This window comes from Sciurus carolinensis, chromosome 1 (genome assembly GCF_902686445.1).
Source record: "Sciurus carolinensis chromosome 1, mSciCar1.2, whole genome shotgun sequence".
Lineage (NCBI taxonomy): Eukaryota > Metazoa > Chordata > Mammalia > Rodentia > Sciuridae > Sciurus > Sciurus carolinensis.
This window is the reverse complement of record NC_062213.1, coordinates 104,336,601-104,350,678: the sequence shown is the minus strand read 5'-3', so window position 1 is coordinate 104,350,678 and position 14,078 is coordinate 104,336,601. Positions and strand designations below refer to the sequence as shown.

The following is a 14,078-nucleotide window of genomic DNA, read 5'->3' as shown; positions in this document are numbered from 1 at the left end:
AATAAAATTGTAATTGAATGGCCAACTGGGATTTGTGATTCACTGCTACTTCCCAGCATCTCCAGAGAGTTTGTGACCACATATAGATAGCCCAGGAAAGGATCAAAATTCAAAGTATGATTTTTACTGATTGTGTGTTGCTTTTGCAACATTGTAAAGTCAAAAAAATGTAAGTTCAGCATGGCGTGGTAGCGCATGCCTGTAATTCTAGCAGCAGGAGGATCATAAGTTCAAAGCCAGCCTTAGGAACTTAGTGAGACCCTCAGAAACTTAGTGAGACCTTGTTTCAGAATAAAAAAATAAAAAGGGCTGAGGATATGGCTCAGTAGTTAAACACACCTGGATTCAATTCCTGGTACCAAAAAAAAAAAAAAAAAAAATCAACTATAAAAATAATCATAAGTGAATCTATTGTAAGTCATGGTATTATAATATTCTTACATTATATGGAAATAGTATAATAGTTGAATATATACTGTATAAATTAATGATGTGTTGTAATCCCTAGAGCAGCTATAAACACAAAAAGAATCTCAGTAGAGAAATTGGAATACAAAAATAATACTCAATATTGGGTAAGAAAAGTAAAGAATTGATGGGAAAAATTGAAAAAAAAAAAAAGCAAGATAGTATACTTATGTTGCGATGTGAACTGGTATAGCCACTTTGGAAAACAGTTCAGCAGTTTTATGTAAAGTTAAAATAGAATTAGCATATGATTAATAAATTATCCTTCTAAGGTATTTATATGTCCAAGAGAAATTCAAATTTCTCTTGTATGTAGCTCAATGGTGGAGCATTTGCTTCACATGGGTGAGGCCCTGTGTTTGATCCTCGGCATCACATAAAAATAAATAAATTATTGCCATATACAGCTAAAAAAAATTTTAAAAATAGGGTTCAAAATAGAAATGATCAACGGACATTTAAAATTATGTTAAATCCTAATGTAAGAAGCAGTTCAAATTATGTTTAGATATTCACAAAATTTTCCAAAAGGGCAGATGAAAATATGACCGCAGACTGACTTTCAGATCAGGACCTTATTGGAAAAGGAACAAGACTTAGATATGTCTAAGTCTTTTTACTTTGGAGCGTATACTTTGAATTTTATGTCTTCTGAACATATTATCTCCCTAAATTAAATGAAAATACAACAGAAATCAAATTTCATATTAAAATAAAGTTGTTACATTCTGTCAAACAGGGAAGTTTTTTAAATTTTTAAAAACTTTACATTCTGTTGTAGATAAGGTGAGAAGTAGTTCATTCTTACATTGTAACTTTACTTGTAGACTAGTTTATCATTATTTGTCAGAAGCCTCTAAAACTTTATATTACTTTTGATGCAGCAGTTCCATCTCTGGCATTTTATCCTAAGGAAATAATAGAGCTATGTAATAATATGTAATAATAGAGCTATGTATGTAAACTTACATATTGTTTGAGTGCTTTAATTTATTAGTTCATACTTTGCTTTTGTTGGGATGAATTAAAGACATATACAAAATGATATTTCTCATAGCATATTTCCTAAAAACAAAAACCTAAGTATAGGTTAAATCTCCCAAGGGGAAAGGGAAGAAAATTTCATAGTCTAAAAGATAAAATGCTACCCTATAAGTTAGATCATAGGGAAAATAATTACTTTATACTAGAAAAATGTAAAAACTGGGTTATGGCATCTTGTAAGGGAGACCATACAGCTTGTTAGTCATAAGTGTACAATTTGTGAGTGAAAGTTAGAGCTAAAATAATTAAAATTACTTAATTTTTAAAGTATTTAATGATTGATAAATTGGTTTTATTTTACTAGTTGTATTGCGAAGCAGTTCTGTTTATAAAACTATTCTCCAAATGGAATCATTTCTTAAAAAAAAGTTGTATATCCATGTACATTTATCCAATTTTGAAATTACTAATATCTGTGCTTGATTTTTGTCTGCTTTTATTTTAGAAGGTATTCCCTGAACAGTTGCTTAGATCAAATTCTGCTTAAATGCCAGATACTCTAAATTTTAAAATTTTGCATCAAAAATGTGTAAATATTTTGAACCAGCTATTTTCAAAAATGCATCCTTTTACTTTAATTCAGAATGCATTCTACAAATGTTATATATTTTTACATTGAAAATAAGACTTCTGTTTTTAATTTTTTTAAATAATTTTTTCAATTTAGTTAATCCAAAAATCATAGGACTTCTTCATTTCATCTAGGTCTACAATTTAAATGTGTCTAATTGAAAATAGCTCCATCAAATCATTCATTTATAGGTCAAGATACTGCAACTTAAACTTACATATTGTTTGAATGCTTTAATTTATTAGTTCATACTTGGCTTTTGTTGGGATGAATTTTATTTAACATCGTTTGTTTGCAAACTTCATTTCTGATTTTACATTTAACTAGAAGCTTTATTCTTTGAATACACCAATTAAAAATTTTCAATGGACTTTGAACAAAATACAATTCAAATTTATTATCTAAATAGTTAATATGATGGTAGGACATTCAGGTTGATTTTCTTTGAAAATCATCAGAAGTTTGTCAAGCAAACTTGTTGTTTACATTGAAAATAAGACTTCATTTTGCTGTTTCCCTTCCTAGGAATTCTCTTCTTCCAGATCTATTCATGAGTTCTCCTTCTCTTCATTCAGGTCTTAATTCAGACTGAGTCGTTTCAGAAAGACACTGTGTGAACTTGATACATAAAGAGCCTTTCTTTTAACGTGCTTTCTATCTTAGTAAATTATTCAGTTTTCTATTATCTTATTTAAAATTCTGTTGTTCGTAATCAGCCAAGAGAGAAACCATGTTTTACTTGTTTGTTTTATTATTATTCATTATAAATATATTCAGGTACTTATTGTATATAAAAACATGTACATTTAAATATCTGTACTTTTATTTTGATCATCTGAAAAAAATCACAACATTTGGAGCAGAAATGATTATCTGCTTGGTTTTTGGCAGCTTGTCTCTTTTCTATACTTGGAACTTTTTTGTCCTTGACAGTTTTATTTCTTGTTCTTGACGATTTTCTTATTTTCCTGAGTTATTTTTTCTGCAGGGTATGTGTGTGTGTGTAATTTAATATTTTAGATTCTTTTCATGAGGCACTATATAAAATAACAAACCTTGTTTATAATTTAGTATTTTGAAAAGTATTTCAGTGTATTGTGAGTGAAGCTTTCCTTTGTGACTTTTGCCAGAAAGTTTCTACAGAGAAGGGTAAATTCTTGAACTTCCTGGGCTGTGTGTTTATATTTGACCACACTGCAATTTATTCACTACGCCAAGACCTAGCTAATCTTTCTAAATAGTATGTTTTCCTTCCTAAAGCATTATGCTCAGTCATCCATGACCTTTCATCACACTTAAAATGAAAATTCTGAAATTGTACCACAACCTATAGAATTCTTGTGGAGTTTGGGTTTTACTAACTCAAAAACCTCATCCTGTATCATTGACTTCCTCTTACTTCCGGATCTCTAGTTACAATAGTACCCCTTCCTTTCCATCAAGCCAGTTGCCATTTTGCTGTTTCCCTTCCTAGGAATTCTCTTCTTCCAGATCTATTCATGAGTGTCTCCTTCTCTTCATTCAGGTCTTAATTCAGACTGAGTCGTTTCAGAAAGACGCTGTGTGAACTTGATACATAAAGAGCCTTTCATTTAACGTGCTTTCTATCATAGTAAATTATTCAGTTTTCTATTTTCTTATTTAATTTTCTTCATAACAACTGTAACTATTTAAATGATCTTTTAATTGTGGAAACACAAATAACATATGTTAGGTTTACCAGTGTGTCTCCCACAGGGTAGTAGGCACTTATTTGTCCTATGTAGTTAGTATATTCATACACCTTCTTTAATTCAGCCTATAGTCATTAAAAATCTGTTAGTGAAATTGGCTTCCACAATTTTGTATATTTTGTAAATATAATGTCTAATAGTGAAGGAACATTAAGCAATGTACTGATACGTTCTGATATAATTTTGATGTTTTCTTAGCACTAATCAATAAAAATATAAGGTATACTGAACTGGCAGAGGGCAAGTGGATATAAGATGAGAATAATATTGATAATTGTACTTCTAAAAGTAAGAAAAAACCCAGAGAATGGATTAGAATTCTAGTAAGAAGAATTCATGAACTCTACTGCTTGAATAATAAATCAAGACTTCATTTCTAACCATGAAATAGCTTTTATCAGCCTACCTTCTTACCAAAAGCAATCATAAAATCTAGGAGTATATAAGACCAAATTGTTTAAAGGCTTCAGAGAGCAACTAACTCAATTCTTGAGGGTCTGTGATCTTAAATTCATCTCTATGTAAATACTGACATTTTTCCCGGAGGGCCTGTTCTAGCCAGTGGTGCAGGGCAGTAGAGACCAAACTCAAACTGGTATGTCTTTTTGAGCAGAGAGAACAGATAATCAGGTCTTGTAACTCCTAAAATGACTGAGACATGAGGACATTTTCTCAGACAGGAAAGACTTTTGAAAAGCCCAAAAATTTTTGTAGGAATTTTCCTTAAGTTATTGGTGATTCTGTATGCATGTGCCTGACACTGACTCAAAGAAATCCAACAGAAAATTGCAGAAGGAACCTAAATGACTAAAGGAAGAGTTTAAAAGTCATATTATTTTGAGGAGACCAGATCAGTGTGTACATCTGCCAAGGTGAAGGAGCTTTGGTAAAGACCTTTGAGATCCCAGGGCAACTATATAAAAGGTACAGGTAAATGTGAAATAGACTACCATAAATATAGAGCAGACTGAAAAAAAAAAGGGCAGGAACTTATCCTAGAGATTATTTCTACAAAAATGAAATATACAGAAATTTATTTTCTGTTTTCATGATAGAAAGTTTCATGAATGAAAGTTCATGATAGAAGTTTTCATGATAATAAAATACTGAAAAAATCTGTAGGGACCATCAATAGGGTATTGATTAAATAAATTATATCTATTTATATAATGCAATAGATTTTACTCAAACACTACCAATATTTGGATCAGGATAGTTATTTATGGTATGATACTGCTCTAACCATTTATTATATTTTACATCTTTGATCCTCTCACAGTAAATGCAAGTCGTACACTTAAGGTTTGAGACAGGTTGAAATGCTCGCACACATTGTCCTATGCCCCTGGGATGGGACATTTCAGTGGAGAATCATTAAAATCATTGAATTCTATGAAGCTTATAAAGAAACCCTGGAGAAGAAAGCTGTGAACTGATAACAGAAGGACAACTAAGGTGCATTGTAAGAGTAAAATGAAAGATACAGAGCAGTTAGTATAGTGTGCTATATTTGGCCTAGGAAAGGAGGGAAATATGAATATATATTTAGATTGCTTATATATGCATGAAAATTTTGAATTAATATGAAATGAAGTGGTGGTGTGACAGGAGATGAGAATGGATAAAATATATTTAATGTATACTTTTTATGTAGTCTTAATTTAAAACATGGATATATTACCTATATAAATTTTTAATGATCAAACTTTTAGATATAAATTAACAATTGTTAGATATAATAATATTTAAGGGATTTATTTAAAATTTATGTAATCATTAGAATTTTTTTGTTTGTTTTTTCCCAATCCTTTCTTTTTATTCAGTGGAGTAGGGCGAAACTGGGGCTGGGCGTCTGCAGGTAGCAGCATTCTGGCTGAATTTGGTACACTACATATGGAATTTGTCCACCTCAGCTACTTGACAGGGGACCTGGTATACTATAAAAAGGTTAGTTTTCTTTCCTTTTTTGTTTGTTTGTTTTAAAAGAGTTTTTATTTAAAATTTGCCCAAAGACTTGATTAGTATTTAATATGTTTATCAGAGTTCTGGACATTATTATTTTTTCCTTTTTAAATTACCCAAAGAGATAGATTTTCTATTTAAAACATATTTAAAACATTTATTATTATTTGAATGATTTTTAAAAATAGCATTGCCGTTCTTATTCAGCAAAAAATTTCATTGTTATTTCTGTTGTGCTGAAGTTGTAGCCAGCATGGTAAGACAAGAAAAACAAAATGAACAAAAGGTTTAAGAATTGAAAAGCAAGAAAGAAAATACTGATTATTCAGAGATTACATGATTATCTACCTAATATATTAAGATAGTCTAAATTTTTTCTTTCTTTTTTTTTTTTTTGGGTGGGGGTGTGCGCAGTGTGTGGAGTGGACAGGGTATGTGTATTGAACCTAAGGGCTTTGCACATGCTAAACATGTACTCTACCACAGAGCTATATCTTCAACCTGAATAGTCTGTTTCAGTGACTAAAACCAAGAGCTTAATGTATAAGAGCTTAAAACCAAGAGCTTAATGTATTTTATTTTTTGTATAAAAGACCAGTATGAACATTAAAAAACAGTAGCATTTCTCTGAACCATCTACAAAAGGCAGAAAGTGTCATTTTATTAAAAAGATGCCTTATGTGGTGGGAACAAAAGTATGTTTTCCACAAATAAATCTAACAAAAAGTGAAGTTCAGTACTGTATTAAATGGCATCAAAGAGGACTTAAATGAGAGTAGGATCATAGACTCATGGTTAATACTTATTTAAACTATAAATAATGTGCTGAGAAACTAGAAAAATAACAAGGAATTTCACAGACAAGCTATGTTTGTGTCTGCAAACTTGGGCAAGAAGAGAGAATGACACATTCTCCATCATGAGCAGTGAGTGCTCCATTGTCAATCACAGTTGACTAGAGAAAAGCAAAGACTATAAAAACATATATACATCTGGACTCTTATCTAGCCTTATGTGTGAAAACTTCCTTGTGAATAGTTAAGTCAAAAAAAAATAGTAATGAGTAATTCATCAAAAAAGAATATACTAAATTTATACAAAAGATTTCCCAGAATAAAAGAAGGAAAGGCACATAAAAAAATGCAGGCCAAAAAATATTTATCAGAGAATAGCAGTTGAAAATTCTGAGCAAACATTATCACAGGAAAGAGTATAAGCCCTTATCTGTGTAGAGCAGTATAAGATGTGATATCAGCAACAAAGTATAAGAGAATTATTACCAAAATGAAGGCCAGAATGGAAGCAAACAAAGAAAGGGTTCAAAATATAGCAAAGAAAAATAAAAGTTAAAATTGAAAAAAGTTAATATATAGAAGTTGAAAGGAAAGAAAATGATAGGGAAGAGAGGCCAAGATAATTCAATATGATACATAATTTTCAGATAACAAAAAGTCACTAGTTTTCTCATGTTACATAATATCCTCAGAACTGTCTAAAACTGGTTCATAGAATTATTCAGATTGAGATTATTGTACATAATGTTAATCTCAGATATGAAAGGACACAGGAAATATAAATAGCATTCTTGATCCTATTCCTAAAACTATGTGTTATTCAGCCAAATAAGAGATGATGGAAAAGCTCGCAGGGAAAGGATTAGTGTTATGCCCAAGCCCAGAAAAGACAAGTATATACAAGGTCCTATGAAAAAAAGAATGTTTTCCCAACCACTGGGAAATAATGCCAGCCAAGTTCTCCTTCAGAAATAAAGATAACATTCTCAATTAAAGAATACAAGTCATAAAGCACTTTATTGCTGTATCACCTAAACACTCCCCCTGTCTAAAGCATTTATAAAATCCAACCAACCTAGAATTAAATGAGAATAAATCCCTGGAAAATCTTAATATATTTTATGATTTCATTTCATAACTTTAGGGAGATCTCTTAGGAATTGGAATTTTAAGAATTTAGGGATATGTAGTACAGGGCCAAAATTTAAAGTTAAACCATTTGATTTGACTTCATTTGTTTTTTCATTTATTAAGTTCAATATAATGTAATACTTTCTAATAGAAATGTTATGACTCCATTTCTATGAAATTATTAATGTTCTCATGTTTAAATATATTGAATATAAATATATATTGAATATGTTTGGAATTATATTTATCACCAATGTTTCTGATGTCTTATTTCTGGATAGTAGAATGTAGGAATTTAAAATGGTTTCACAGGGCTGAGGGTGTAGCTCAGCAGTAAAGCACCTGCACAGCATACAGGAGGCCTAGGTTTATATTTCAGTAACACTTACACATATACATAAGCAAGTACATAAGTAAATAAATAATTATGTACATAAGATGATTTGTATCTGAGCTACTTTACTTCACTTTTATTATTGCTTTACTTTTTAAATAACAATCTTTTAAGAATAATGAGTCATTTAAGAAATAGCAGACTTTCCTGACCACCACACATAAAAAAGGCAGGGAGTGTTTTGAAGGTTCTTAAGTGAGAGAAAAAAACAAAAACCAAAGAAATGTAAAAGAAAACAAAGACTGGGCTAATACCAAATCTCGGTAACATTTATTTCTGTTCATTACATTCTTAATTTTAAATTATTTTGCTTAGGTCATGCATATTCGGAAACTACTTCAGCAAATGGATCGTCCAAATGGCCTTTATCCAAATTATTTGAACCCAAGAACAGGGCGCTGGGGTCAGTGTAAGTATTTCTGGTACAACCGATATTTTGTTAAAAGGTTAATTGTCTGAAAACTCTTGCTTGATGTAGTAAAAGGTACACTGAAAATTAGAACCATCAGTTTATATATAACCCTGAGATCTAATAGTGCTGTTAACTTTGACAAGTTTCTAATCACTCAAAGCTTGTTTTTCTTCTCATAAAATGAAACATTAATAAGCTGTCCCACAAAAATATTTTATTTCATGTATTTTAAATATTTTGCTAAAATACAGTGCAGCAGTTTGAAGGGTTGTACTTACTACTTAATCATATCTTTGGCACTGTTTGAGAGGATTTTGAAACAAATGAATAAGTTAAACTAGAAAAGGGGGAAGTTGCTCTTGGACAAACTATGTCTAGTTTAAGTAAAAGGTATCATGGCACCCATTATTTACTGGGCTCTGTGCCAAGTTTTTGAATGTGACTGGCGGTGGGGAAAGAACATACAGGGCTTTACCTGAATTTGGGGAACTCCCAGCCTAGTAGGATACACTTAGGTAGTTAGAATATAATATGATAAATGTTGCAGTTAGAGGAATGTACCAGTTGTTAATGTGAAACTGTGATAGAAGTGATTACTCTGCCTGACAGTATCGAATTTGGGGAGGTGCTGATTTTTATTATTAGAGCTTTAGACTATTTCTTTGAAGGAGCTGATTTTTAAAAAATAATAATGTTCATGTGGAATTGTGGAACTTAGGGAATTATGATAATTATTGCATCTTCACCCCCTAATAAACATATTTGAGTTATTTTTGACACTAATAAAATCATAATGAAGTAATAAGAGACAAAAGTGACAATCATAACAATCGTTAAATTTTATGTGTCGGAAACATTTCTAAATCTGCTAGTGAAAAACTTTGCCAGTGCAAATATGAAGAGTGGGAAAACCTTTGCCTTGGAATTGTCTTTTAGGCTCTTTTTTCAGGAGTTTGCTGTGATTTTATGAAAGACGAGCAGATTGGTCCATGTAAGTCTTTCATAGAATAGATCTCACTTTTTGGTACTTCCTTTTTATTGTCGTTGTTACTGGGGATTGAAGTCCGTACTCTTCGACCCCCATCAAGGATTAGAGTACAACTTTATAGTCCAGAATCCTCATTAATCATAAGTGGCTGTTGATCTGACTTAAAACCATAAACAACATTCTGAGATCTAAAATCATAAGCAGATGTGCGTCAAAACAATCCTAGTTGAGTACAAGTTAAAGAATGGTCACTAAAGTCTAGACATTCTCTGACAGGGTACATTGTGCAAGAAAAATGGGAACCAAAAAGAGAACAATTTTACTTTGTAGAAGAAGAACAGAAACATTTGCGTTTCTAAGCAAGTTGTGCTAAGCAGGATCAGAATAGCAGAGGTAGATTTTTCTTACAGAAGCATTTTTTACATGACATGGAGTCTCAGGGTAAAATGGAATCTGGTTATTGCCCATATAGCCTGGCCCATAGCACATGAAGCTCACTTTTCTCTTTATTTTGAAGATAAGGTCTAATGCCTGGAGTGAATGGAAATTGTATTTTCTGCGAAAGCAAAACCTGGAGAGCCACATTTCTAAAATATTTAAGTACAGTGTTTGCCAGGTGTGGTGACACACATCTGTGATTCCAGCTACTTGGGAGGCTGAGAAAGGAGAATCACAAATTGCAGGTCTCAAAATAAAAAATAAAAAGGACTGGGGATGTAGCTCAGTGCCAAAGCCCCTGGGTTCAATTCCCAGTACTACAGAAAGTAATTAAATAATAAGTAAATGAAAAAAATTCAGTTTTTGTGTTCCAGATAAAAGTGACTGGATTGGATGTCTACTTGGTGTACTTGGTGAATTTTGTTGTAAATTTTTATCCCTTAGAGTTGTACTAAGTTGGTAATATTATAACATTGGAAAAAAATATGATTAATTCCTGCCTTATACCATATGCCAGTATATATTCTATGTAGCATAACTATTAATGTTCAAAATGAAACCATAAAAATACTAAAAAATGGTTGAACATAAAATTAGGAAAACTTTCTAAGCATATCGCTCAAAGCAGAAACAAAGGAAAAGGTGTCTATTTTTACTATATATAAATGTTAACCTACATTTCAAAACAAAAGGCAAGTTATGAACTAAAGAAATATTCGAACATATTTGGAAAACAAGGTTTTCATATCCTTTCTTTTCAAGACCGCTTACAATATTATAAGAAAAGATTAATGACTGATAAAAAATCAGCTGAGAAAAATTAATTCATAAAAACAAACAAATGAACAATAAATATTCATATTTAACTAAAGGTAGTATTAATAAAAATAAGTAGTATTTGGAGACAATGCAATATAACAACATCTTTTTTTGTACAGAGTACTGCTTCTACACTAGTATTTACAAAGACTATAATACTAGTAGCATCTCTGGACTGATCCCCAGAGATCTTCGTCTCTCTCATTTCACCATGCCCATAATCAAATCAGTGCAGCTTTTAAACAGAAACATGATTTTTTGATTATTAAATTGACAAAGGAAACTGACGTCTCCCATATACCCAGTGTTTCAAAGAGTATGAATGTTCATACACCTCTTGAACTAATGACTCATTTCCTGTATTTTATTCCAAAGAAATTTTCAGAGCTATACATTAACGTTTATTTACAATAACCCAGGAGTTATTTATAATAGTGACAATTTTAAACATTTTAAAATAACTCTTGTCTAACAGAACTTTCTATGATGAGCAAAATGTTCCCTATTTCTATTGACCCATATAGTAGTCACTAGCCACATAAGGTTATTAAGCACTTGATATCTTATGAGTATTATTTGGAACTTTATTTTAAATTTTATTTACTTTTAGTTAATTTAAATAGCATTTTTGTGTGTAATGCACTTTCATTGGACATTTTTTAAACATTCTTTAATACATATTTGGTTAAATAAGAATTATGGTCCCTCCATATATACAGCCATTAAAAGTTGTAGTGTACTTGACATGGATAAATATGACAAATCTAGAAAGACATTTAGAAAGAGAGAAAAGAATTTAATAATAGAAAGCAGAGTGTTCTGTTTCTTCTGAATGTTTGTTTTTATTTTCTCCTTTGTGTTTGCCTTATTATCCAAATTTGGTAATAAACATCAAAATTTCTTTTGAAGTACTGTTAAAAACATTGTGAAATAAAAACCAGGATGCCTTCATTCACAATAAAATATGAAGCTATTGGAAAAAATAAATCATCATTTGAGAACTGTCAGCCTTGAAATGAACAAACAGTAATAGTATTAATAGCATCTTAATTATTGAAGATCACTCTTTCTCTTCAACAATTTTCAGAAAAATATGAAAAAGAATACCTTATGCCATCTATAAAAATTATCTTAAAATAGATTTTAAAAACCCTAAATTTAAGAGTGCAAACTTTAAAACTCTTAGAAACACTTAGTGGCAAATTGTCATGTCTTTGGATTCATTATTGGATTCTTCAGTATGACAAAGACACAGATAACAATAGTTTAAAAATTTTTTTATTAAATATAAAAACTTTGTGCACAGTCATGAGAATGAAAGACCATCCACAGAATGAGAGAGAATTTTTGAAAACTGTATATATGATGAGGGTATGTGTAAAATATATGAAAAAAATATGATTATATAAAGAACTCCTGCAATTAAACAGGAAGATGGTACAATTGAAAAATAGACAAAGGACTAGGAAAGTCATTTCTTCAAAGAACATATGCAAATGGAACCTAAATACATGAAAAAAATGCTTAATACTATTATTTATTAGGAAAATGCAAGTCAAAACCACAGAGAGATACCACTTCACAGCTACCCAGATGGCCATAATTCAAAGGAGAGAAAATAAATGTTGGCAAAGATGTGGGGAAATTGGAACCCTTATCATTGCTGGTAGGGATGTGAAGTGTTGTAGGCACTTGTGAAAAACTATTTGACAGTTCCTCCAAAAGTTAAACCTAGAATTACCATATGAATGTAATTCAGCTCCTACATATACATCCAAGTGATTTGAAAACAAAGACTCAAACAGACACTTCTATGCTAGTGTCCACAGCAACATTATTCACAATAACCAAGAGGTAAAAACAATTTGATGTGGTTTGAGCGTGGTTTGTGTTCCTAGAGGTTCATGTTATAGAGGCTTGGTCCTGACTGGTTGTATTGAGGTTTTGAAACCTTTATGAGGTAAGGGGCTAGATCAAGGTAATTAGGTCATCGGAGGGTGCTGCCCTCAGGGGAAGAGTATTTGTCTTGTGGAGTGAGCTAGTTCTAGTGGATTGTTATAAAGCAAGACTATTCCACATGCTTGTCCCTTTCTGCATGTGGCCAGTTATCTCTATTTCTTTACCATGTTGTGTTAATAGCCAGAAGGTTCTCACTAGAGCAAATGTTGGCATGTTGATCTTGAATCTCCAAAACAATGAGCTAAATAAACCTTTTTTTCTTCATAAGTACCTGACTTCAGGTATTTTGTTAGAGCAGCAAAAAATGGACTGATATATATCCCAGGTGTCCAACAGTTAATGGCTAAAAAATATACATACCTAGCTATTAAAAGGTCTTAAATTTTGATACATGCCACAACATAGATAACCTTGAAAGCCATTATGCTAAGTAAAAAAATAAATAAATAAAAAGACAAATGTATGATTCTATTCTGTTGCATATCTAGAGTAGTCAAATTCATAGATCCTAAAGAAGCTTAAGAGAGAGGCAGGCGAGGGGGATGGAGGAGAATGGAGAGTTCTTCTCTCTGGTGATAAAAAAGTTTTAGAACTAGGTAGTGGTTATGGTTGTATGTTACTATGAATATAATTAATGCCACTGAAAGATATTCTTAAAATGATTAAAATTCCAACTTCTATATATAATTTACAATAAAAATTCCAGTCAGAAAAGATATCTCATTTTCCCTTATTTTTCCCTGCAAACTAAATTCAAATTACTTTTTAATATGTTCACTCTCAGTAGTTATTAATTTTGAGAATGTTATAGAAAGAGCTATTCATTGGTTATTGGTTATTGGCAAAGGTCTTTAAAATCCTAGGGAGCTGCCCTGACATCACTTTAGCAGCTGCAGTCCTTACTAAAATGTCCAATTTGTTCTTTTTAATGTTTTTGTATATTTTATATCAGCTTCTGAAAAGTATATCAAATTCCGTTATTATCTTTGAGCAGTATACATCTGTCATATCTATAAATAGACTGCAAAACAAACATTTAATTGAAATGAAATTTAACAATTCAGCATTGGCTAACTGTATTATAATTAGAGTAATGATAATGTCTGACATGCACATAGCAATCACAGAGAATAATTACCAGTAATTACCTTCAGGAAAAGTACTTGGCAACAGATACAAAAGAATATAGTAAGGAACCTAGATTTAAAGGCAAAGTTCTTTTTCTTTTTTACTTTGTTTTTTTCACTAGTTTTCTAAGTACAACGCTTAACCTATGCCATTTGCTGGTTAAAGTGAAGAAAATACAAGGAATCAGTTGTTATGATTCAATATTTTTTTGCTACCAAGTTTAAAATTGTGGAAGAA

The 14,078-nt window shown here is 31.2% G+C and overlaps 1 protein-coding gene across 2 annotated transcripts in view; it reads left to right on the top strand.

Annotated features, from left to right (window-relative positions):
• Man1a2 (mannosidase alpha class 1A member 2) overlaps positions 1–14,078 on the top strand; it is a 165,471-nt gene that overhangs the window by 99,095 nt on the left and 52,298 nt on the right. For both annotated transcript variants that reach the window (XM_047552195.1, XM_047552191.1), the window contains exons 7-8: positions 5,640–5,763; positions 8,413–8,506. In XM_047552195.1, the coding sequence (XP_047408151.1) occupies positions 5,640–5,763; positions 8,413–8,506 (218 nt within the window). The remainder of the gene's footprint in view (positions 1–5,639; positions 5,764–8,412; positions 8,507–14,078) is intronic.